The sequence below is a fragment of the Nipponia nippon genome, unplaced genomic scaffold, assembly GCF_047370975.1.
Source record: "Nipponia nippon isolate SJK-2023a ecotype South Korea unplaced genomic scaffold, ASM4737097v1 scaffold_5, whole genome shotgun sequence".
Taxonomy (NCBI): Eukaryota; Metazoa; Chordata; class Aves; order Pelecaniformes; family Threskiornithidae; genus Nipponia; species Nipponia nippon.
The window spans coordinates 72,651,563-72,675,171 of record NW_028262369.1 but is presented as its reverse complement, the minus strand read 5'-3'; the positions used below and the strand labels follow the sequence as shown (position 1 = coordinate 72,675,171).

The 23,609-nt window shown below is 42.2% G+C and overlaps 1 protein-coding gene across 1 annotated transcript in view; it reads right to left on the bottom strand.

Annotated features, from left to right (window-relative positions):
- Positions 1-762: 762 nt before the first annotated feature.
- Positions 763-23,609, bottom strand: part of RAPH1 (Ras association (RalGDS/AF-6) and pleckstrin homology domains 1) — a 100,534-nt gene continuing 77,687 nt past the window's right edge. The window contains 8 exon segments of the mRNA XM_087733545.1: positions 763-8,625; positions 8,628-8,793; positions 13,448-13,590; positions 15,243-15,363; positions 16,039-16,137; positions 19,249-19,359; positions 20,578-20,721; positions 22,186-22,251. Coding sequence (XP_087589671.1) covers positions 6,824-8,625; positions 8,628-8,793; positions 13,448-13,590; positions 15,243-15,363; positions 16,039-16,137; positions 19,249-19,359; positions 20,578-20,721; positions 22,186-22,251 — 2,652 coding nt within the window. The 3' untranslated portion in view covers positions 763-6,823.

The following is a 23,609-nucleotide window of genomic DNA, read 5'->3' as shown; positions in this document are numbered from 1 at the left end:
ACCACGTGTTCTGTGAGCGTGCCACTGCCGCGTCACGTTCCTTGTCTTTGGCTACAGACTTTTCAACGCAGCAGGGAGAGGGACAGCGGCTTGTGTATGCAGGAGCCCTGTCCCCGAGGAGCTCTGAGCACAGCACTTCCCACAGCAAAGGTATGAGTATCATTGGCATCCAGCCTGCTGCCTTCAGCAGCTCCTCTCCCCACTTCTGTACGACTACTCTGTTCCTGTAATTGCCACTAATGTACCACCACAACTCTCTGCTGTAAAAGCTGATGACTGATGCAGGGCCAGCCTGCGAGCATGCCCCAGGAGGAGGTGAACAGAGCTGAATTCCCTACAGCGGACCCCGGAGAGGGGCCGCAGCAACACTTACCAGCCATCAGCTGTTCTTGCATGAGCAGAGCTGCACAGGACCCTGCAGGCCTGAGGGAGGAGGCAGATGGAAAAGGTGAGCCTTCACACTGGGTCCTCTTTAGACCTCTAACTGGTGCGTACCACGCTACTGGTACAGCCAGCTCTGACCCACTGGAAAGGACTGTGCAAAGGAACAATAAAAAGCAATTTTATTGAGAGTGAGCATATAAATGGTAAGCTGTAGGCCATCAGACACCTGATCCCTACAGAGGGGAACCACCGATGCCCTGAGAACACAATGCGGGTTCTGAACTCATGAAAAAGGAAAATGGCAAGACAGAGGATTAAAACAGATTATTAAATTTAACTACATCTTTATTGAATTGTGCATATTCCATTGTATAATGATCTATATTGGGTACTCTATAACGTAGTATTTCTTTTGTCCTCTCCCATGCTTAAAAAAGTATATTTATACATATATTTATATATATTTATAATATGGCAAAGCTCCCCCCAACCTGAAACTATCAGTCTAAAAGAGCTTTGATTTTTCTTTTTGGAAAGGGAAGAAGAGGGGAGGCAATCCCATTGAAGGACAAAATGTGCAATTTTCTTTTTAAAGCAGTAAACATGAATGTATTTACAGCACTCGGCACAAGTTTGCTGCACAGACAAATCATCATTGCAATGACACTTTTTTCTTACTTTTGCATCCCCAGTATTACACAGAATATCACCAGTGGCTGCTAACATTTAGTATAAGCCATAAAACAAACTGCTGCTCCAGTTAATTTCTGGTCCACTGCAGTCCACTAGAAGGAGACCTAAGATCTGCAATTACAACTTGTGACAACAAAGCATTTAAGTTTTCCTGTTAGAAGTACAAGCTTTACAGTGCTGCACCAAATCAGCAGCAGGGAGCCTTGGGCACCGGTTCATTTGCTAAACTGTCCTTTGCCCCTGCCCCTTGCACTGGGCACCCGGTTACCAGCGCTGGCTAAAGGCAAGAGATGCACAACAGCTAACAGGGGCAGCCCTGTTCTCTTTGCCAAACGGAGCACTTCAGCTCCCGGCAACTTAGCCTCAGGAGAGGCTGGTGCAAGCACATCTGCGTACCTGGAATTTAGCTCTGAACGCATCTTTGGCATCTTGGAAAAGGTGGGAGGAAGCTGTTTTCCATTGTAGGGACCAGTTGCTTCAATTCCTAAGTCTCCTAAAAGCCAAGTCGCCTTTAAGCACCTAAAATAACAGGGGGTTCCAGAACCTGTTACTCAAGTTCCTTCTCATTTCCCTCGCTAAATCCCTGCCGTGGGGGATTGTGCATACAGCACTAGTTCCTCTTCCTCCTGTTCTTCCAACTTCTCTTAACTCCTCACCAGAGAGACACGCTTCTGACGAACAGAGAGCTCACTGCGTCCTTGCCCTGCTGAGTGCCTCCGAGCACCAAACAAACAGCCATCAACCCAAATCACTACTGTTCCCGCATTGGTGGCGATTAATTTACAGTGCGAGGGATAAGCATGTTAAACTGCACCTCAGTTGCAGTTTAGTGTCTTAAACTTTTCAAAACTAGACAAAGCCTGTGACTGACTGCATCACAGTATTAGCGAGTGCTGACCCCTGCAACATCACGCTGGTTTTGTCAGTCTTCATGGGCATTTTTTTAATCGAAGGAGAAAAAGAATTCAGAAAGAAAAATTACTCAACTTTAGACAAACTTATAATTCCAAAATAAAAGCTTAAAACCCACCAGCACGTAACGTCTAAGAAAAACTATCCCCTGTAGTGTTGAATCCTCTCTGGTTTGGAGTCTGCCCCGACTGTGCGAGGGAATGCAAAGCTAAAACACCAGGAGCCACAAATAGGCTTTGGGAAAACATCTCCTCCCCCAAAGTAGTAAGACTCCCCTCACCTCCAAAGGAGGAGCACTGAACAAGTACGTGATCTACACCTCAACAATGAAAAAAGGAACAAAAACCCCCCCAAACTCACATGTTGTGGCTGCATCCTCACTACCTTCTGTCAGGAATTTATATAGCTTTCCTGGAGTGCAACTGATTTTAACATGACACTATCTGACGTAATAGTCATAGTAAGACCCACTTATAATCTTATTTTGAATAAGAGACAAATTTACCTGCAATGGTAGCATTGAAGTAGAACAGTTTAGTTCTATGCAGTTTTCTGTAATAAGGAGAAAAATTCTCTTTTGCCCTTCTGCTGTTGAAATGGCACTTTTGGTTCCTTTAACTGTGGAAAAAATAATTTTAACTCAGAGGAAAACTGGCCACACTTTATCTCTGAGCTGATTTCAGTTATCTGGTTGCCTAAGGGCACAGAAAGAAGAAATTAGAAAACCTTTAAATGTGCAAGTCTAGAACAGTAAATCTTAAAATGCACTTGTTGAAAAAAACTGCTCCCTCTCCCATCCGACCCGAAACCAAAGTGATCCAGGTACCTTCACTTTGTTTCCCTGACGTGCGGGTCAGTCGCTGTTGCCCTGTAGGAAACACTAAGTTCAGGAGAGGAGCTCTTTGGCTTTGAGGTCCCGCACCAAGTCAGAGCAAGCAGTGGTGGTTTGCCGCAGGAGGAAAACCCTGCACAGGGGGAAGCAGGAGCTTTCCTCTGCCATAAAAAATAACAGAATTATTTTATTGTGAGACTTGTGCCTAACCTCCTCCCCAACCACGGGATATGAAAGACTGAACAGAACCCCCAGCATATCCACCTCAAACATGTTACCTACAGGTAGTTTAGGACCTGTGGGGTTTTTGTTTTTTTAAAATGATTTCTCCTCTAAGGTTAGTGCTGATACAAGAGCCTAGTTTTCCCTTCCAAAGCAACTCCCAGAGACCTGAATGACAATCAAAGTGTCCGAGAAGACTGGCTCCCTGCTGCTCGCAGAGGTGGATGCTACTGCTGCATGGCAGAGAGGAAATGAAGACCACATCTGGAACAGATTAACGAATGCAGCTGTATGCTCCCAGCTGCCCTGGCAGCAGCAGGGCTTTCCCCAACACCCTCCTTAAAGGCCATACGCTTCATCATGTAACACAACTACAGCTGTACTCTCTCAGTATTTTAGGATCAAAGCATCTGCTATCTGTGTCCAGAGTATGAAAACTCAGCTCTCACACGTTCATTTCCATAGTGCCAAAAGGATTAAAGCCCATGTTTGTAGCAGGAAGCTTCTTGCTGTGTGTCTGAGATCTGGCCCCTTTGTTTTCTGATTTAAATAAATATAACGGTGCAATTAGGAGACCAGCGCACACAGGGAAAAAAATAACTTACTTGCAAATAAGGCATAAATATTTGCTGTCACCACAACAGTAAATACACTGGAAAAGCAAGTTACAATGAGGGGTCTCATAAGCTGAAAAGGCAACCAGGTTGTCTGAACCACACTGTAGCCAAATTTCAGTGCTCAGCTGAGAGAAAGCAAGCTGCAGCCACTCGCTAGATTTCTGTATCGCTACTGGCTGAGGAAGTCAGCTGTAACAAGAAAGAATACAGGGTGCCACCTTTGCTGACGCTCATTCTTTTTGCTGCAAACTTAAGAATTACACTTCTGTCTCCCAGCAAGCTGTATAGCAGCCTGCAGTAGTAAGCATGGAGTCGTGTCTAGGGAGATACTGGGTAAATGAACTCGGGCACAGGAAAGTGAGAACAAAGCTCGAATGCCTCTGCAGAAATTGCACTCAAAACATTGCTCTGCCGAGACCAAAGCCCAGAGGTACCCGCACTGAATGAACAAAAGAAAAAAGGCTGGAACTGACACGCACCAGTGGAGCTGTCTTGGGGGAAAAAGAACAACAGATGGGGCCAGCAGAATTCCCTGACTGCTCTCATCCGGGAGCACAGGCTGCATCAGCCTGGAGGCATCTTGCCAGGGAGCAGGAGAATGTGCCCGCTTCCCTGTCGTCAGCAACAGCTGGGGAGTTGCGACCGTACCCGCAAACTTTTGCTCCACTGGTGGGCGTGAGCCCCAGGGGCTGCGTACAGTACAAAGCAGCAGGAGGACCAATGTTGAAAATTACAGCACCCATGAATTGCAGTGTAGCTTAACCACCTTCGCCAGCTACACTGAGCATGCTTAAAATCAACAATGCAAATGCTTTTAAGGACACTTCATAAGCACAAAAATAGTAGAAACAAAACTTTGTGAACAATTTGAAAGATACAAAAAAGTGCCTTTCCATAGCAGTGCTTTAAAAATGCACACAATGGTATATATACTCTTATTGCTCAAAAAAACTAGTCTGAAATCTTAAAACAATTTCCAGAGGTGCTGAAACAGATTTTTAAAAAATCATATGAAACAGGTCAGCAGAGACAGCACCATTAGTTTTTCTCTTTTCATGATGCACTTATTTAAAACTCTATAGTTATAGACGTGTCATTTTTCCTCTCTAATTAGCAAAGCTTTTTTCCTATTCATAAATTATTCACAAAGACATTTATTTTATTATTTGGATTTTTTAAAAAACACTTTATAAAAAGAAAGGAATGGGGGACACTGTCACAATATTTCTTAAACCTATCAGCCTGAATTACTCTAATGAGAGATTGGTTTACATCTTTTTTTACACGCTTGAGGATACTGTCAGGTCAGGCTACTTCCTTTGTTTCGTTCTTTGGGGGAAGGAAAGCATCTCGAATTTGCTTTTGGAGGAAAGGTAAACAAACAGTAAAATCATTTCCCATCTGAGCCTTGTGACAGTATCCTCATGGTGACGAGGCAAGTTGTAACAATCGAAGATGGGGTAGGTACAGTCCAAGTATTTTAGTTACTTTACAAAGGCTGTGTAGCACTACCCGGTAATGAACGTGCATGATACATAAGACCACTTACGCTAACTACGCTACTTTATCACCATGTCCGAATAGGTGGGTGAGACTGTACGATCGAGCTACTGAAGTACAAGAAAAAGGACCCTAGTACTTGATCTGGTGATTGACTGTGAATCGGTGGAAACGAAAAAAACTAAGCAAATACGATAGTCCATTTCCTACTCATATGGACCCTTAAATTAAACTATTAGCAAATGTTATTGCCTCTCAAGGTTGCATTTTTTTCCAGTCTTCTCCCTTGACTGCTAGAAGTGCAACTTTGTAATTAACAGGTTTATGCACTGGTCAAAGTCTCTGGCGGGTCAAAGAAAAGAGAGAGAATTCCCACGGTGCTTGGCCTGAAATTACCAATCCCTTCTCTTTCTAGAAGGGAAAGCTTCCTGACAGTTTCTAATGAATTACAAACAATACTTTCTTTCAATGTTTCCAGATATTTGCTTTTGTAAAGATAATACATCTTACCGGGCACAGACAAGGTGAGACTGTACGCTGTGTATGTTTGTGCGAGAATGTAACACTCTCTACAGAAACCTACCTTTTCATTCAGGGAAAGAATTACACGTACAAGTGATGTATCGGTGTGGGTCAGCCTTGTGGGTCGGCATCAATTGCAGGAGTCCTGGCAGCTTTCAGAAGGGGTTAACGCAAATATATTCATCTTGAGCCACAGAAACAAGTGATCAAGCCTACTATAAAGTTAGAATGCATAATGGATTGGAATGATATATATTTATCCGACTTACCGCATGGACAAATAACCTTGAAATAATTTGTAGCAGTGTATATTTTTAAACTGTTTGGAAGGGAGGGGGAGGCTCTTTATAGTATAAATATATTTCACTCCAGCCCACTATATATAAAATCTATTTTCTTCCCCAGAACATACTAATTTTCAGTAGTATTATGACCAGAATGTTTTGGTATGTTGCAGCTGTACTTCTCAATCAATGGACAACGTACAGTTACCAGCAGAACGCTTCAGCCCTGCACCACTTACCCACCACAAACTGCCAAGAGGTTTGTGGGGGTTTTGGTTGGTTGGTTGGTTGGGTTTTTTCCTTCCTTTCTTTAAAGTGCCCCCTACATCTTCATCTTTGTGGTAAGATTTGACTAGTTGCAGAGTCTGATTCCAGATAATATAGTGACTGAAACAATAAATACGGTTCTACAAAAACATTCTGGTTATCTTCTATAATTGCGACGAAATATATCACAATATATTATATACCTACACTTATAATACATGCACAAACATGTCTCACATGGACAGACACTACAAAAAATTATCTCCCCCCCTCCCCTAAATGCAGAAAAAGTAAGAAAATGGAGTTTTGGTCCAATCCATATGAAGGGTAAAAGAAACTGAAATGGTAAGTCAATGCCTTTCTATCCACCTTTCCCCATAAAATATCAACACCCCCAAGCCCCCAACTTTTTTGGCCTAGCCATGAAAGGGGACTGTCTTTACACGCAGCCTTAGCTACAGTTTGAGATCACCTCTTTTGACGGGGCTATCATCCACGTCCCCACATTCTCTCCAAGTGTGCAAGGTCACAGGTCGGCCGATCACGGAGCGGCCCACAAGTCACGGAGAGCACCGGCCCCTGGGGACTGACTACCAGTCCCGAGACAGCTTGGTGTTCTGATCCCTTTTGGGAGGAGCGGGGGGTGGCCCCCTCCGTAACGTTGCATAGCCGGATATATGACTGCCCCCGAAGCTGCTCGTCTTCTGCTGGTCAGCCAGCAGCTCCGGCGGAGGCGGAGGCAGGGCCATGTCGTCCATGGTGGCTGTGGGTTCTGTTCTGGACATCCGCGCGGAGGAGAGGGAGCCGTGCCGGGTGATGGATTTCCGCTGCAGCGTCCGGTTGAGGTCTGCCAGGAATCCCGGCTGAACGCTAAGGCTGGACTTGGGTGAAGTGGGCACTTGAGGGCCAGCTGACCCTGGTGGCTCTGCGACCTCCGCCTGCGTGAGTCGAGTGCTGTCGTTCCGCTTGGGACGTGTGGGTGGTGGGGCTTTTTTCACAGATGGTTTTGACCATGCCTGAGGCTGGGGATTGACAACCGCGACTTTTGGGGAAGTGCTGCCTGAAAACACAGATGGGATCTCAACTGGTGGGAGAGGAAGATCTATTTCAGGTGGTGGTGGTGGAAAGTCTGAGTCGGATGGTGGTGAAGGGAATTCGACCACAGGCTCCTTCCCAGACACACCCAGAGCAGAAGCCTTGACTGGGATCCCTCCTTGTGGAAGGACAATGGGCAGGCTCACCCCAGAAAGGTTCAGCTTTCCTGGCTTTGGAGGGGCTGCAGGAGGCGATGACTCCTTGGAAGGAGACCCTGACGGCTCTGGTGGGTGTGCAAATTTGCTGACAAGGCGGTCCACTGAAGATCTCTTGGACTCATGGTACTCAGTGGAGCTGGTGGACTTGATACTGGAGTTTCGCTGAGGTGTTGGAGGTGGTTTCTTCCCTCCGGGGCTTGATATCTTGCTGGTCTTTTTGACTGGAGACCCTGATTTGTCAGGGGGGGGAGAACCTGCAGAGGAAGCTGGGGAAGGAGGTGGAGGAGGAAACACTAAGCTGCTCTCTGGCGGAGGAGGGGGGAAATCTGGGGAGGGAGCAGAAGCAGGCTGCCATTTGGGCTTTGCCTTCACTGCTGGAGGCGACTGTGGAGCCACGCTCAGTGGAAGGGGTTTCAGAGGCTGGGGCTCAGTGGCAGGTGGGGTGGGAGGAGGTGGGAACTGGCTAACTATCTGTTTCACCACTGACGGCACTGGGGACTGAGGGGATGGAGGAGGCTTCACAGAGAAACTCTGCTGCTTTGGGAACGTTGGCGGGGGAGTGGGGCCAGGAGGGGCAGGGGGCAGTGGAGGCACCTGGGGAGAGGTGACACTTGGTTGTTTCTTTATTGCAAGGGGCAAGGGAGCTGGCACGGGGGGAGTGACATGTGTGACCCCCGGTGACGCTGCCTTCCCACTAGGCTGCGGGGACAGAGCTGCCATGACAGGCTTTGGGGGTGCCTGGGGCAGTGGTGGGGCAGGCACAGGAGGAGGAGGTGGTGGCAATGAGGAGGTGGCAGTGGCCTGGCTTATGTTTGGTTGAACCTGATGGATTTTGGGGGGCGGTGGCGGCGGTGTGAACTGTGGCACAGAGGGGGCACAAGGTGCCGGCTTCAGTTGCGCCATGGCCGAGCCCGGTGTGGGGGGAGGCGGCGGAGGGGGGGGGGGCGGCATGACCCCGTTGGGGGGCACCAGTATTTGAGGCTTCCCCGAGGGTGGGGGAGGCGGGGGGGCCTGCTGGGCAGCAGGAGCTTTGGAAAAAGGCCCGCCCTGCTGGGCAGCGTTCTGCAGCCTGGTGATGGTGCTGTACTTGACAAACATGGTGGCGGACGGGCCTGCAGATGGGGCGGCCTGGCTGGGGAGGGGGGTGGGGGTGGGGGAGGCGGGGGTGGGGGAGGTGGGGGTGGGGGAGGTGGCGGGGGCAGTGGGGGGGACGGCTGCGATGCTGTGTAGGGGGTCGCCACTTTTGTCTGTGGGGACACAGGAGGTGCGACAGACATGAAGGGCCGACCTGCAGGCTCCATTCGGGCCTATTGGGAAGGGATTTTTAGTGAAAGTGGAAAGGGAGAAAAGGAAAGAGACAGAGAGAGAGGGAGGGAGGGAAACAAAGAGATTATAAAGTCAAGGTCTAAATGTGCCTGTCATTAAAAACTAAGTGGCAGATTACAGCATGCAGGAAGTATTAGCAAAACAATGCAGCAAGAGACAATTCCATACGCGGATAAGCCTGGACCGTGCAGTCTGACTGGGCAGGCAGGGAGGGGAGCTGGCAAGAACCAGTTGAGCCAGGCCTACTCCAGGCTAGGCGGAATGTTGTCAGGGAGAAAATACACCTTGACACTTCTGGGGGCAGGCAGCTGTACCCAGTGAGAACGGCTGGTCCTCCTCTGGGCAAGTACAACGACCCACACAGAGCACTCCCCAGAGCACCACAGGCCGCGACAGAGGCCATCAGGCAGAGCAAGACTCCGCGGACATCTCCTCAGCTCAGTAAGACTAGAGTTAAACACACGTGGCCTCCCAGAGCATCTGTCACGCCTTTACGTTGGTTAGCTCAGGCCTGACACTGTTCAGCGTTACAAAACGCACAAATCCTGAACTGCTCTAAAACATGTGATGAGCAAGCTTTACGCAGGAATACTATTGAGATTCTTCCACTCCACATGCTCAGATACCCAAGACTGGCAAGGAAAAAAATAAGGAAAAAGAGGGAAAACTGAGGTTTCCTAGGAAAACGTCCCCAAGAAGGAAATGTTTACAGCTCTGCAAAAGAAAGTTAGCTTGGGAATGAAAAGCTATACATGCAACCATTACGTTAAGCAGAAAAAGAAAGGAAAGACAGGGTAAAACTGACTAAGGGAAGGAGAAATGGGAAAGCAGCAGGCACAGTTTTAGTCTCCTCATTGGGTTTTGCTCAACTGAAATTGTTTCTCTAAAATTGTAGGCCTACATTCCTGTTAAAAATTAAAAAGATAATTGCATTACTCCAGTTTATAAACATCCCCCTAATACAAAGTGGTTTGGCTACAAGCCAAGTTGTGAATTTCACAGTGCACAGCATAGAAACATGCATCAGAAATGCAATACCAACATGGCAACTGACCACACTGGGCACCTATACTTCATTAGTAGATACTTTGCCACAAGTTAGCCCAATTATGCTCATTTGCACTGTATGAGCAGGTTTGCATATTGCTCTGTTCTAAACACAGGTGCACAGAGTTCCTGTATGCGCAAAAGAACACCAAAAGGATTAAGAGTCAGAAACAACAAACAGTGATTTACAACACACATGGGGTGTGCCTCTACCTGTCACACCAGGTCTGGAAGGCAAGAGTATAACAAAGTTCTGAAGCTAAATCAAAGTGTTCGCATAACAAAACAGGAGAGAAATCTTGATGTCTTGCAAGTGTTAGTCTGTAAATTACCATTCTCCCAATCACCCAGGTTAATGAATTTTCAAGTAGCACCACCTGACCTTAATTGTGCCCTGTATAAGGCACCACGGGTGTGCTGACCTTAGCTGTGCTGAGCTTCACTTTTGACACCTGAGACAGCAAAAGGCAACAGGAAAAATAAAAGCGGCATAAAACAGACAGAGAGGGAGACCAAGGCATAACAGAACAGCTATCCCTGAACGGCAAGACCTTGGAGAATCTTGAATTTGTCACTTAAAGCACACACAGTGAGCACACATTTTGATGCCTGTTGTAGCACCCCATGCGAAATAACGTGTTCAAAATCTAACAAGCAAAATGAGACATAATGAGATCTTCACTGCCCAACTGTGAAGAATGTGAACAGATGAATAAAGTATTCTTTGGGCAAACAGCAATCTTTCAAAATATGAAGTGGACAGATCACCTGCATTTTGGGAAAGGTGGGGGTTTTAATCTTAGATACATTTGAAACAGAGAGGAATTTTCCTCATATCCACTGACAGTCGTTTTCACAGTGAGCAAATTAAGCACTCAGGACAGGGAAAAGAATACTGTGCATCTCGGGAGGGGGAGCCCCTCCCATCGCCACAGAATCAAATTAAATTTCCACAACCAGAAACACATTCAGTGATACTTTGTTTATAGAAGGAACCTTGAAGCAGACCATTGGCCTTTTTCGTCCCTGTGTATCTTGAAAAATTTCTTATTGCATACTATCAATTCATATTTATAACATGCATCTTCATGACTACCTGGAACTCTCAGAAATGCTATAAAAAGAATAGTACCTATTTTTAAAATAACAGCTGTGCTTTTTTTTTAGCTGTTTTTCCTAAGAAAGCAAGCTTTTGCAATTGAACTGTTTGCCATCTCTTTTCCTATGCCAGTTGCTTTTGGATTGGTTAGCAAATTTCAGTCAAATATGACAGATCGCTAGAAATCTCAATGTATTTTCAACTTCAAGAAATTGTTGTGAAGTTACTGGCACCTGGTAGATGAGGGAAAAGCAAGCAGAACTCACCCATTTTTAACTTGTTGAGCAGTTAGCCACTGGCCGACCAGTACAACATCCTGCCTGGCTGGCCAGCCTCAATGTCATCTCCCTGCTGAGCCAAAGCGTGCTCTGTTCTGCCCTGCTTGCTGAGGGGGGTGAGACAAGGGGGACAAGGGGGGAGAGAGCTGTTGCAGAAGGAGAAGGGATGTGCTGGACAAGTCTCCGTTAATTCTGCCACTTGCAGCAACCTGCCTGTATGAACTTCTGAAGCCAGCTTTGCCACCACAGCACTGTGGAATAACTACCTCTGAAATAACTGTTTGGAGACTAATCTGCCTAAACCAGCGTGTCTCAGTATCACTGCAACTGCAACTACCTTTTCATGTAAATTACAATTTTTTTCAACACTGTTATTTCCTTTCTTGCCACACAGTTTAACATTTTCCACTGCCAGTCTGATTTATTAGTTATTTAAGTTCCTTGGGCCAGACCTGTACAGGATAAAAAAACATGTACTGTAGTTTCACTGAAGGTAAATTTGTCACCAATTTACTCAGAATTTTTTAACATGGCTTTGAATTATAATTTTACATGGTTCATTTCATATGGATTCTTTGGAAGTTTTACGGCAATCCATTCACCTGTGTTACTCATGAGGAAGAGAAATATACCTTTTCTTGGATTTGTGCATAGAAAGAAATTCAAATCGATGAAACCTTGAAACATGGATGGCCCTCAACAGGGAGAAGTCTGAATGTTTTATTTTTAAAATGGCTTTAATCAGATAACATAAAAATTCTTGGGGTTCATTTAAATAAGCAATTGCCAGCAGCACTATGGACTTCATAAGAACAACAGTGACCCCATTGTGGTAAACTTCAGACTTTTCTCTCAAAGCTCACAGAGAGTGTAGCAGCAAGATTTTCACACCAAAGCCAAAACTTCAGGAAACAGCACCATTACCTTTCTCGCAGCAGTACTCTTTCACCTCTGTCAGATACATGCTAGACAGACTCAAGTGCCCTATCTTTTGCATCTACCCCGCTCCTGCAGAGACGATGCACCCTGTACACATACACAAGCCATCTGCTGATGAACATGCACCAGGTGTTGCACTCATGCAGGAGAGAAATTTGGATGACAATTTAGCAAATGACAATTCCTGAGCTGAGTACTACAGTACTATTAGAATCAGCCGATTTCCAAGCCAGCAGGCACTGCAGAGCAGCTATGAATCCCAAAGAATGCAGCCATGTCAGTTTTCACGTTGTGCCACATGTGCTTTCTTATTTGAAAATGTGATGTTGTGTCTTATTTTTAGTTATTCATCTGATGCACCAATGTCAGGTGCGGTGACCCATGGTTTTAGTTTTAAAATACTTGCTTCTCTAGCTTGAACCCAGGGTCTAGGAAAGATTGAAAATTGGCAGGAGTGAAGATAGCTTCTCATAGCATCCTGCCAATGTACTTTCATATGTAATTGCTGCAGTTAATACTGACGTCATGGCTGTTCAGGAACCTGGAAATTCCTTTGAGCCTGACAACAAACCCGCTTAAGTGGCAATTCTGCCGTGTTTGGAAGTATTCCCCAAGAACCACACCAGTCAACTACCGCAGAAAGGACAGAAAACTAACCAAACCACAACAGACCTGAGCCCCAGGCTTCAGTGGGTTAAAATCTTTTGTAACTCTCTACCAGGAACAGGAGATACCAAACCTGCCTCAATCCACAATTGCTGTCAATTTTAGTACTTTTGCTTTGACCATATCTATGGTTACTGTTTCCATTTCCACCGAATATAATAGAAAACATTTGAGTAAAAACTACTGGAGTACTTTTTAAATAGATATACCTGCCTTCAGGTCTCAGTTATTCACATCTTTACAATGGAAAGATGTGACTAGTTAACTGGAGAAAGATCTTAGTGAAAGAATTTCATTCAACTTGTTAAGAGCTGATCTTTTTATTTTGTCTTTATTCAACATTAGTTAATAGGATTCTATGGGAAGGACTGTATCATGCCTTCAAAGAACAGAGGGCTTCTGTGCACACAAATAAAAGCAAGAACAGAAGGGTCCAGGGCTGAATTCCCTGAAAAAGTGATTCCTGAAGAAACAATTATATGGCAGTGTATGTCAATAACATAGAGTAAAAAAGAGAAGAAATCCCACTCAAGACAGAAGTGGAAGAGGTATCTGCCTCGTACATTTTGCTGGGCGTTGGTTCTCAAACTAAAGTCTTCTTGTTACCTTGCTGGATTCCTCCAGTTGAGTGCCTCGTTTCCAGGCCTCGGAGAACATGGAGCTGACAATACTTTGGGAACGGACATGTCCGGCTGGCTGGGTGTCAGAAACTCCACTGTCAGACTGATTAGAATGATTTGATTGAGATTCTGTTTAGAAGAAAGTTAAGAAACAATTAGCAGATGCTTCTGAATGTAACGGTAAAGCCGGTGTGCTTATAATGCAACTCTGTGTGACATTTATTGGTCACACTTGTAAAACATGTTATCCCACCAAAGGACATTGTTCCCACTAACTATTGCATAAGCTCTAGCTCACATCTAGGCCGTTGCTGTCTGGAAAACAAAACAGTGCAACAGATCCCTGGTATTAACCAAATGTGAAGCTCCACAAAGATGACAGCATGTCAGATATGCTGCAAAGTAAACATGCACTGCATTTGTATAGGTTCTGAAACACCCAACAGCTCCTGCACTTTGGGAAAAGCCCCTTTTCATGCACTGCATGCAGCCTGCTCTCTCCAGCACTCCTTCCCAGCACAGCCTTAGAAACAGACACAGGACATATGCTGAGGACAGGCAAACTACGCTAGCTGAGGCAGCAGTCGGCTTCTGACTCCTCCATTCCTCAAGGGAAGAGCAGCAATGATGTGCCTCCTGCAACTAGCAAATGCAGATGATGCTCTGTGTCCACAGGGTATCTTGAGAAGACAGCAGCAGCCACTGCCAGACCGATTTATCCAGCCTGGCATCTGCTTTCTGTGTAATCCCACACTGTCCTGGGGAAAAAGAGCATCTAGGCACAGGCTGGACTGTAGCTCTGGCAGAACATACATGGCTGGTGGGCTGTGGCTCAGCTCCCCACAACAAGAGAAACTTTATCAGAAAAACACCCAGCTTGGATGGAGAAATTGTCAGTAACTGGGAATTTACCACTACGCCCGGCAAGCTGTTCCACACAGTTGAAAAAACATGGTGCCTTCCCAGTTAGGCTGCATTTGCTTAGCTCATTCTCACAGGCTACTTTCTGAACCTTTCCAATTCAGTAGCATTACTTCCTGACCTGTATCTGCGATGGACAAAACACTTTCACACAATAACCTGTTTTCAATAATGAAACTTGCCCCTGAGGGTTCAGAATAACCTGGCAGAGCATCAGTCAGCTCTGAACAGTGAAATGAGACTATATAAACCATTCATCAATTTTTAAACTGTTATGTGCTACAAAAAAAGAGTCCCAGTCCTGCTGAGAGACAAACAGGAGCATATTACTGCAGGCACACACAGTTTGACACAGGAACAGAAACAGTACTTTCCAAGTTTGTCTCTAAAGAGATTGTTTGGATCTTTGCCTTTGGGAGGGACTATTTCTCATTTTCCAATTTCAAATATTTCAGTCAACAAAAGCAGTTTAAGAGCTACACACACAAGTCTCTATGCATCATTAGAACAGATTTGATTTCTTTTTTTCAGGTAGGTGAAGATAGAGGCATCAGGAATTTGAAAGGAAGTTTCCTCTTCTCAGTATCAGAAAAACATTCTTTTTTTGGAGGTGAACAAGAAAGTACTATATGTTCCAAATACATACACCACTGCAAGTAATATAATAAAATAGGGGTTTATATGTTTTTTTATATATATATATATGGCAAACATAAAGTCTATGTTTTAGACTAAACATAGCATAGAAGACTTTGGAGGAACAGTCCATTTCCTGCAGTAGTCTCTCCTGAGGTCTCCAGATAGCAGACGATAAAAAAGGTAATTAAATCTTTCTATTATGAGACAGATCACATTATTACCTGGCAAACTAGATGAGCTGGAGCCTGACTTGATACTGGAGCTAGACAAGGAAGTCCAGTCATATGCCGATTCTGTTCTCTTCAGTGCTTCCTGATAGTTCATGTATAGCTGCTTCCCATACTAAGCAAAATGACAAACATATTTAACAACTGTATAGACTGGGTACCCTTTTCACTGTTGAGCTCCACCTCTGGCTTCTCTATTCCACCTTTTTTTCCCCCAGAGAGAAACAACAGGCTCTTTGTTAAGGAGCTCAGGCAACATTAATTCAGCGCAAATTTCATTTAGTTTCATTTAACAAAAGTGGCAGCTCCCTTCCCCCAACCTTTTGACTTTTTATTAGTGAATTGCTGAAAGAAGGACAAACAGTTCTCTTATGCTAGAAGAGATAGTGTCAAGCAAGAAATGGGCCAATGAATAAACTAAGCCAACCTGGGGATCTTAGAAAACAATTGTTTTCTCAATTCTCTTTTTTTCCCATAATGCTTCTTTTTAAAATCTGTAAGGGAGCTGGCTAAAACCTAGCCACGATGTCAGTTAGAACTTCGCCATGTGACAAAGAGGTGGAGCAGAAACAAGAAGAAAGGGCCCAATTACTGAATTATCATAACAACAAAGCCTAACAATTTCGCTAGGGAATGAAATATATAAGCAGATTGTACAGTTCTTGTTCAGAATGGTTAAACAGAGGGAAGTTAGATTTAGCATGTATTTTGCTAAGTAACTGTAAATGGTTTCAAACAGATAATGACAACAACTCATAACAATGGTGCAAGACTGCCTACAGGAGGTTACCTTAGCAATGCGGATGCCATTGATCCATTGGTGTAGAGTTCTTACATCATCACAGCAAAGATACTTTATATACTGGGATTTCTTCTGGATCTGCGGATGCTGCAGAAAAATTGTTAATCCTCATGAATATTTTAATAGCTAGGAATGCAAGGAAAGCCATTTATCTGTTGAGGTCTATACAGGCAAACTTAATGCTGGAAGCTCTTCAATAGTCGTCTGTATTTTGAGCCCACTTAAAAATGTTTGAGAGTATTTCAGGAGGTGACAGTGGGGATTGCCTCACACACAGATTGGCAGTGTGTCCAGTGGACACTCATTTCAGATTTGAAACACTAAGAAAGGGTGAATCTTTCAGCATTTTAGTGCTGTACCTTCCACTTACCAACAGAGTCTTCTGTACCTGTAAAGCTCTTTAGAAATCTTCATACACTCAAGCCAAGTGGTCAGAACAGTCTCAGCTTTTAAAAACCTTTCCTAAACACAAGCAAGAGACTGCCAAAGAGTAAAGAGTCGTCTCCTTTCACCGCTCTACAGACTAACTCACCACCTGAGGGAGACAACTAATATTTCACCTTCCTCTCACACCAAAACAAACTGGAGGAAAACAAACACACTCGTCTTCTCTGCTTTCGTATGGCTTGAGTGAGACACTCCACAAATTGCACGCTCTTAAGCACAATTCCATTTCCAGCTTGTAGAGCCTTCAAGGTCCCCACCCTACTGATACAGGGCTATCATATACAATACTTGCCGCTCCCACGTGCATGCATAAAAAAGGTGCTGTATTTATCAATTCAGCGGTCAAAAGAGAGATGTATATTTTTCAAAAGTTGGACACTAGAAATCATTCTGGATGGATTATTCAGTTGTTTCCTCTCCATGCTATAGAAGTTATGTCTCATAGCTGTCGGGGCAACTCTGGATACTAAAGTTCTTATAAATTCCTCTGTTAGCTTACAGTTCAGCGACACAGTTTTGCTAGATGATGGTAGGTATTTAAGTTTTACTGAAGACTATCTGAAACATGTATCAAAGAACTTTTAATCTCTTTTCAGAATATTTTCTCCTGTTGTCTTCCAAACATCATTATTTCAAAATGAACATGAACATGTTTATCTCCATAAACAGAATATATATGACTAAATTCATTATGATATTAGATAATTGTGTTCATTTTTCACTACCACCCTCTTTCACATACACGTTCCATAACAAAGAAAAGTCTATAGAAGCACAAAAAAATTACTTCGCTAACAAGCCATCTTCTTCCTGCACTTGTTCAAAAATTTGGCTATATAGAATAAAAGAACCTCTCAGAAACCTAACGTTTAGGATCAAGGAGCTAGTATTATATACTAGCATACAAACATTATATTTAACAATAGCACAGTACCTGTCTTGCACAGTAAGGTTCAAGTTAAACAAAGGAAGCAAACATGTAAAGACAAATCCATTCTTGACTTCAGTGAGAATCGGCCTTTGAGTTTGTATTTGCCATTCACCTCTACAAAAACATGTTCCAAGTTTTGGAGCTGTTTCCCAGCTTAGTGAATTTTTGTGGCACAAAACTGAGTTTCTATTAAAAAAACCTGTATGGCTTCTATACATTGGTACTAATATAAAACATTGATGTAACATTCTAAGAATTGAGGAAAGCAGAACTCAATCCTGCTTAATATAGTGATTTCATGATTCATCAGTTCCACACGGAGAACACAGCTTCACTTTGTCTAAGTTACCCGACTAACTCTACCCCATTAATTTACTTAAATAACCCAATAAGGGACAACTTAGACACATTGAAATTTGACTTTAACATTTTCATGTCTTCATTTATGCTCAGAATGGCAATACTTAAAAAAAAAAAATCTACTTAGGTAAGACTTAGTCTAGTTTACTCCGTGTGGTCAGCAAGTCTGAAAAAATAATTCACTATTAACCTGTCCAAATGACGCGGACAGAAAGTCACACGTAAGCAGAAGAAATCAATTTACTTCAAGGAATTTATAAATACCTACAAACACTGTCATTTTTGCTTTTAACTGCATTCAATTAACTGCGCCAATGACCTATAAGAACATGGAAAATATTTCCTGTTTCAGCTGTATGCTTTCTCCCTTAATATCATGTCCCATATTTGATATTCAGTGTCTACCTCTCAGTGGGCCCAAATGCATGTTGCCCTGTCTAATGGAAGATGAAATCCTTTTTTCACAGTGGACAGGCAGCCACGCACTCCAGGCGCATAAGCATTCTAACGTACTGACATATGCAACACCACATGAGCTACAAATCAGGGAAGGTAAGAGGTCAAAGGAAAAGTCTAAGTGCAACTATAACCATCTCTTGTTACTTGCACCATTTTCAAACCCATGAGGGCACTAAACTTGCTATGAATGTACTGTGAAAACTTGTTTTAAAATAGATTTGTAGCTAGCTATCTTGCAGGAGCAGACACATTTTGAACATTGTGTGGGAGTCAAGAGAGACTGGGAGATGAGTTGATGCAATTTAAAATAACTTCAAGTACTCAAGTTATTAATCTCACGGTTTAAGATGAGGTCACTGCTTTCATAACATTTTTTTCTACTTGTTCTTTCTACCTGTCCTTTATACTCAGAAGTTTCTTCCTTTACAGCATCCCCTTTCCCTCAGGTTGGAAAATATGTGCAGACTTGACTCTCTACTACCAAGTTCTGCACAACTCTGGAAGACACTGTTTCAAGGGGTATTATATCTCACTGAACCTGAATTGTTGTAAGGTATAGAGTTGCCAAGGGACAAAGAGAGTTTAATGTTACGTTTTAGAGTACGATGAACAATTAAATAGATTGGGACTCATCAGTCTGGAAGCAAGACAATTCAGGGTAATATGAAGATGCTTACAAAGTTATGAGGAACACGGAAAACAGGCAACAATTGTTCACTAACTGTTCACTTCCTAGACAAGAACTAAGGCAATTTAGATTTCTCATGTGCAGAATGAAAATAATCTAGAAAACTGACAGGCATAGTTTTCCAATTGTTATATTACTATAGGAAGTGTTTTCTAAATTATAATCTCTGCCAAGATTAATATTGTGTTAATCAGCTCTTGCTCACAATTAGGAAGTGTAGTTATTATAAGGGACTAAGATTAGTATGGAAATGTTTCAAGCTCTTTAATTGCTCTTTTCAGTACGAGAATTTTTAAAACAATTAACAAGTTACCTTTAGCACTAAACAATAGTCTGTGGGTGCTTTGTATTTGTTCCGATAGTCCTGCCCGTAGTAAACATTGACATGATCCAGCTGTAGAAAGCACACAAGATCCCGCGAGACCTATTAAATACAAAAATAATAATTTACAAAATATCTTTATTAAAAAACCACACACATTGACAAAAATCAGTCTAGTGTTAATATCCAATACTAATATAAGGTCTAGTTAAGGTCTAATAATAGTTTCAATCTGATTTGAAAACTACCAATACAAGAATGAGACACAACCATGCATAAACTCTTGCATCAGACGTTCATTTTTAACCAGGATATCCTTTTTCAAATTCAGTCTGGTTTTTTGTGTTTTGTCTGCATTTTACCTTTTGACAACATTTTACACCAGACTACTACTGTTTATTCAGAATTGGTATCAGGAGAAAGTAAATAGGATTGGTTGACCAGGAACTTTTTTACAGCTGCTGGTTACGTTTCATCTTGGTAATAACCAAGGTGTCCAAATTCCAGTGGGACCATGAGTATAATTCTAATGATGTTTGGCAGTGATTGTAGGGCACAGAATTTCAACAGGCTATCGTGCATACAGATTGTTTTAATGAAGCAAAAGGCTGTGGAAAGAATATCTGAGATGTATTCAGCTCTAAAGGGAGCTGATGTGCCAACAGAGATTTCCTCTTCATTGGAGCTGTGTGGGGATCAGTTGATGCTGTCAAGAGTTATGGATTCATGGACAACTTGAACTCACAGTAGTACAGCCTTGAAGCTATAATGCATTTGTAGCAGCTTTCTATTTACTTTTCATTATTGGTACACACAGAACAGCAGTAAGTGACACTGAAGAAATGGCATTATGTTTACCAGTTTCAAAAAACATAGCACAAATTGGTCTGAAAAAAATCCCATTTATATCAACTAACTAAAACCAATAAAATTATGCAGACTAATTGTGGGGTTGGTCTGGTATTTTACGATTGGCATTTGCAGTGCAATTTGGTCCTTCATCTGAATTCTGCTTGAGAAAAGACAGCCTCTTAACTCCACCAGTCATTTTTCCTCAAGTGTTTCTGAACACCTAACCCTGAGCTCACTCAAAAAGCAGACCCTTGTCATCTTGTATTTTTAAATTTGGGGTTACACCCTTCACATCAAGAGTGATTACACCACAGTAATTTACACAATATTTCCATGATAAAGCTGCACTTTTAATTAATGTATGTGGCACTAAGCAAGGCACAGCTAAGCCAAAATTTTAGGCTGACTCTTGTGTGCATGATTTAGCAGTAATAAACAATTCAGGGAAATTGCTTTACAATAGCATACCTTTGCCTTCCCTTTAGGGACATAGTAGATTCCAGAAGCTCGAAGAAGAAAGTAACGTTTCTTCCAAGACTTCTTACCATCCTCTTTCAGCCACAAAACTCCCTCAATCTCTGGCACGGTTACAGAACTTCCACAGAAACATTCCTGCCAACAAACACAGTGGTTTGGGAAGAGAGAAAGAGACAGAACATACAGTATGCAGTATACAGCATACAGAATTTAATGACTGAAATTCTTTATCTCGGGAATGCACACATAACAGGGACAGCTCTTTTTTTCATGCAGTAATATGAATTAGAGATTAATTGTAGAAGCTATAAGGGAATTCAGACAAACACAATAGGGGACGATCTTAGCATTTTCTCAGTGCAAGAATGACAACAATAATATTAGCAGCTACTGTAAAGATTTTCTAACCACCGCTTATCAGTAATAGATCCCCCAATGGCTTTACTGGCTTTAAAGTCACAAGGTCACCTTATAGATGTAGCCTCATAAGTCTAAGTATACACAAAACCCAATTACATACCCATCAGATACAGCTATAATTCATTCCATGAGTACTTTGTTGCTACTAACTGCCAACACTACAACTTCTGTTAAGGTCCTATTTATAAAGCGCTAACAAAGGAAAACAAATGCTTTAAATACACTCCAGATTAATATGCAGCACAGAGATTTATGAGTAATCCTAGAAGACAGAAAGAATTAGATAGAATTACAACCCTCTGCATGTCATGGCTTCAAGCATCTTTTTGATCCACAGTATTCACATGACCACTTATTAAAACCCCTATTAATAATATACTAAGAGCATGCATATGCCACTTATAAGTTAAATTGTATTAAGTATAATCCAAAATTATATACCAAAACTATTTACTTTTGTGCAACTATTGAAATCATAATCATTATTCTGGAAATCAAGTGGAAGCTATGACACTTCAGCATGGGGTATGTCTCTACAAAAATGTCACAAAACCATTCAGTTTTCAGCTTATGGAGGCTATGTTTACTGTTTGCTTTATTTGCTCCACACATTTTTTTTGTTGTCCTTAGTTCTGTAAACTATTTAATGTGTTCGATATTAATTTACTTCCTTTTCTTGTCACTCATTTTTAAAATTTAATATTTGGTTGTTTATTTTGAAACGTAACTGAAACAATTTTTAACTACTTTGCTTATTAACAAAATTTAAAATATTAACATAGACCAGTCACTGAACCAATGCTATAGAATTTTGTAGAGAATAACCATTTGGAGAGCACTAGTAAAAAAAATCTCTACCACCACAGGTCAAAAAAACAGGTGACAGTTCTGCAAATTTTGACTGTTTTTAGCCACAGATACAGGTAAGCTCATTTTGATTATCACTGTGTATGGAATTTTAGTTATTAAACAAAATAAAGGCACCTTTTTATTAACTGATCGTATCTGAAACAGGGGAACGTCAAAATAGCCATTTATCTCAAATGTAACACGTTCCATTCACAGTTGTTCCAGAACTACATTCAGCTCCCTCCATCAATTTCAATCACCACAACCTTTTAGAGTTTAGCTTCAAACTCCGAAATGACCACTATGGCCTTTTTGTTTTGGCAGTCTTACCTCTAGCAGCACCTCCTTATTTCTGTCTGCCATCTCAGAGGTTTCTTTCTTCCCCAGAAGGTAGTTCTGTAAAAAGAGAAAGCTTAATATTTCTATAGGCATTTGGAAATCAAGCCAAATAACATTTCTCATTTATCTTTCTGTAGCATTAAAAACCCCCACCTATTATCTAAGTATAATACATTAATTGAACAAAACTTTGTAGTCCAACTGAAACTATTGGTCAGACTGCTAAATAATACCTGGAACTAAGTTATAACCACCTTTTCCAGAAATATCAATCAGTCCATACTCTTATCTTAAGTAACAACCTCAAACAACATTGTCCCTGCTTTCCACAAAACAAACTGCCTGGTACAATGCACCCAGAAATAAAAATACTATGAACTTGAAAATCCCACAATAAAAATATAAAAAAGCCCCAGAGATCTTTAAACTTGTTACATACTGCTGTCATTTATGCGTTCAAAGAAGCACACACAGAAGCAACGTACTTCTTTCCACCTTGCCCTGACAGTTTTGCTGAATAAAAACATTTATTATTCACAAAGAATTACAAAATACTCCTTGTCTTCTTAAAAGGAACCTAACTATGCATAGGTACTGTATCTTATTTAATAAGAAGTTTTGTACTCTTCTTCAGCTTGGAAAGGACTGGGACAATGAAAATCTTCCTCTTCCTAATCCCTAGCTCTTATACTGGAAAAAAACAATATACACAAACTTTAGCCAGTTCCATGTTTTAAACCAAGGAGAAATATTGGTTTTATGCTGGTACCTCATTCTTGTTGACAGTATCTCCCATATGTACTGATAGCAAATGCATCAACTACATGCTTTTAAAAAGAATTTAGCTTTGCTGCCTCATTGCAAAGCACTTGAATAAGACCTAGTTTTCAGTTCTTGCTTTTAAAAAAAAAAAAAAAAGTAGTACACTGATGGTGTCTCAAAAGGATGAGCATGCAAACTGATACTCAGTTTAAATCCAAAAAATTAGCACATAGATGCCATACAGATATAAAAATAATCTATGACCCCAAAAGGGAGACAGATCAAGTGATATTATATCCAGTTCTTTTTAATTCAAATTCTTCAAAGAGCCACCTTCTGCTTTTCTGTTTCTTTTCTTCTACTCCCTTACAATAATGAACTGCTGCCAGATATCAAATCCGTAGCTACCATTCGAGAGGAGAGAGGCCTTCGAGGCCATTTGAGAGAGAAGAGGGGCCTTTGGTTTCCTAGCCGGGGAACAGGAAACACAGGTGAATAGAGGCAGGTCCCAGGAGGGACACATGGTCTCTTCTTGTCACTTGCCATTTCACCATGGAGTAGCTATTCTCTTAGCTTTTCTCTTCCCCTTCTTGCCAGCAACTTAAGAATGCACAGTAGAGAGGCATTACTATTAGCAATATCTGTCAACACCT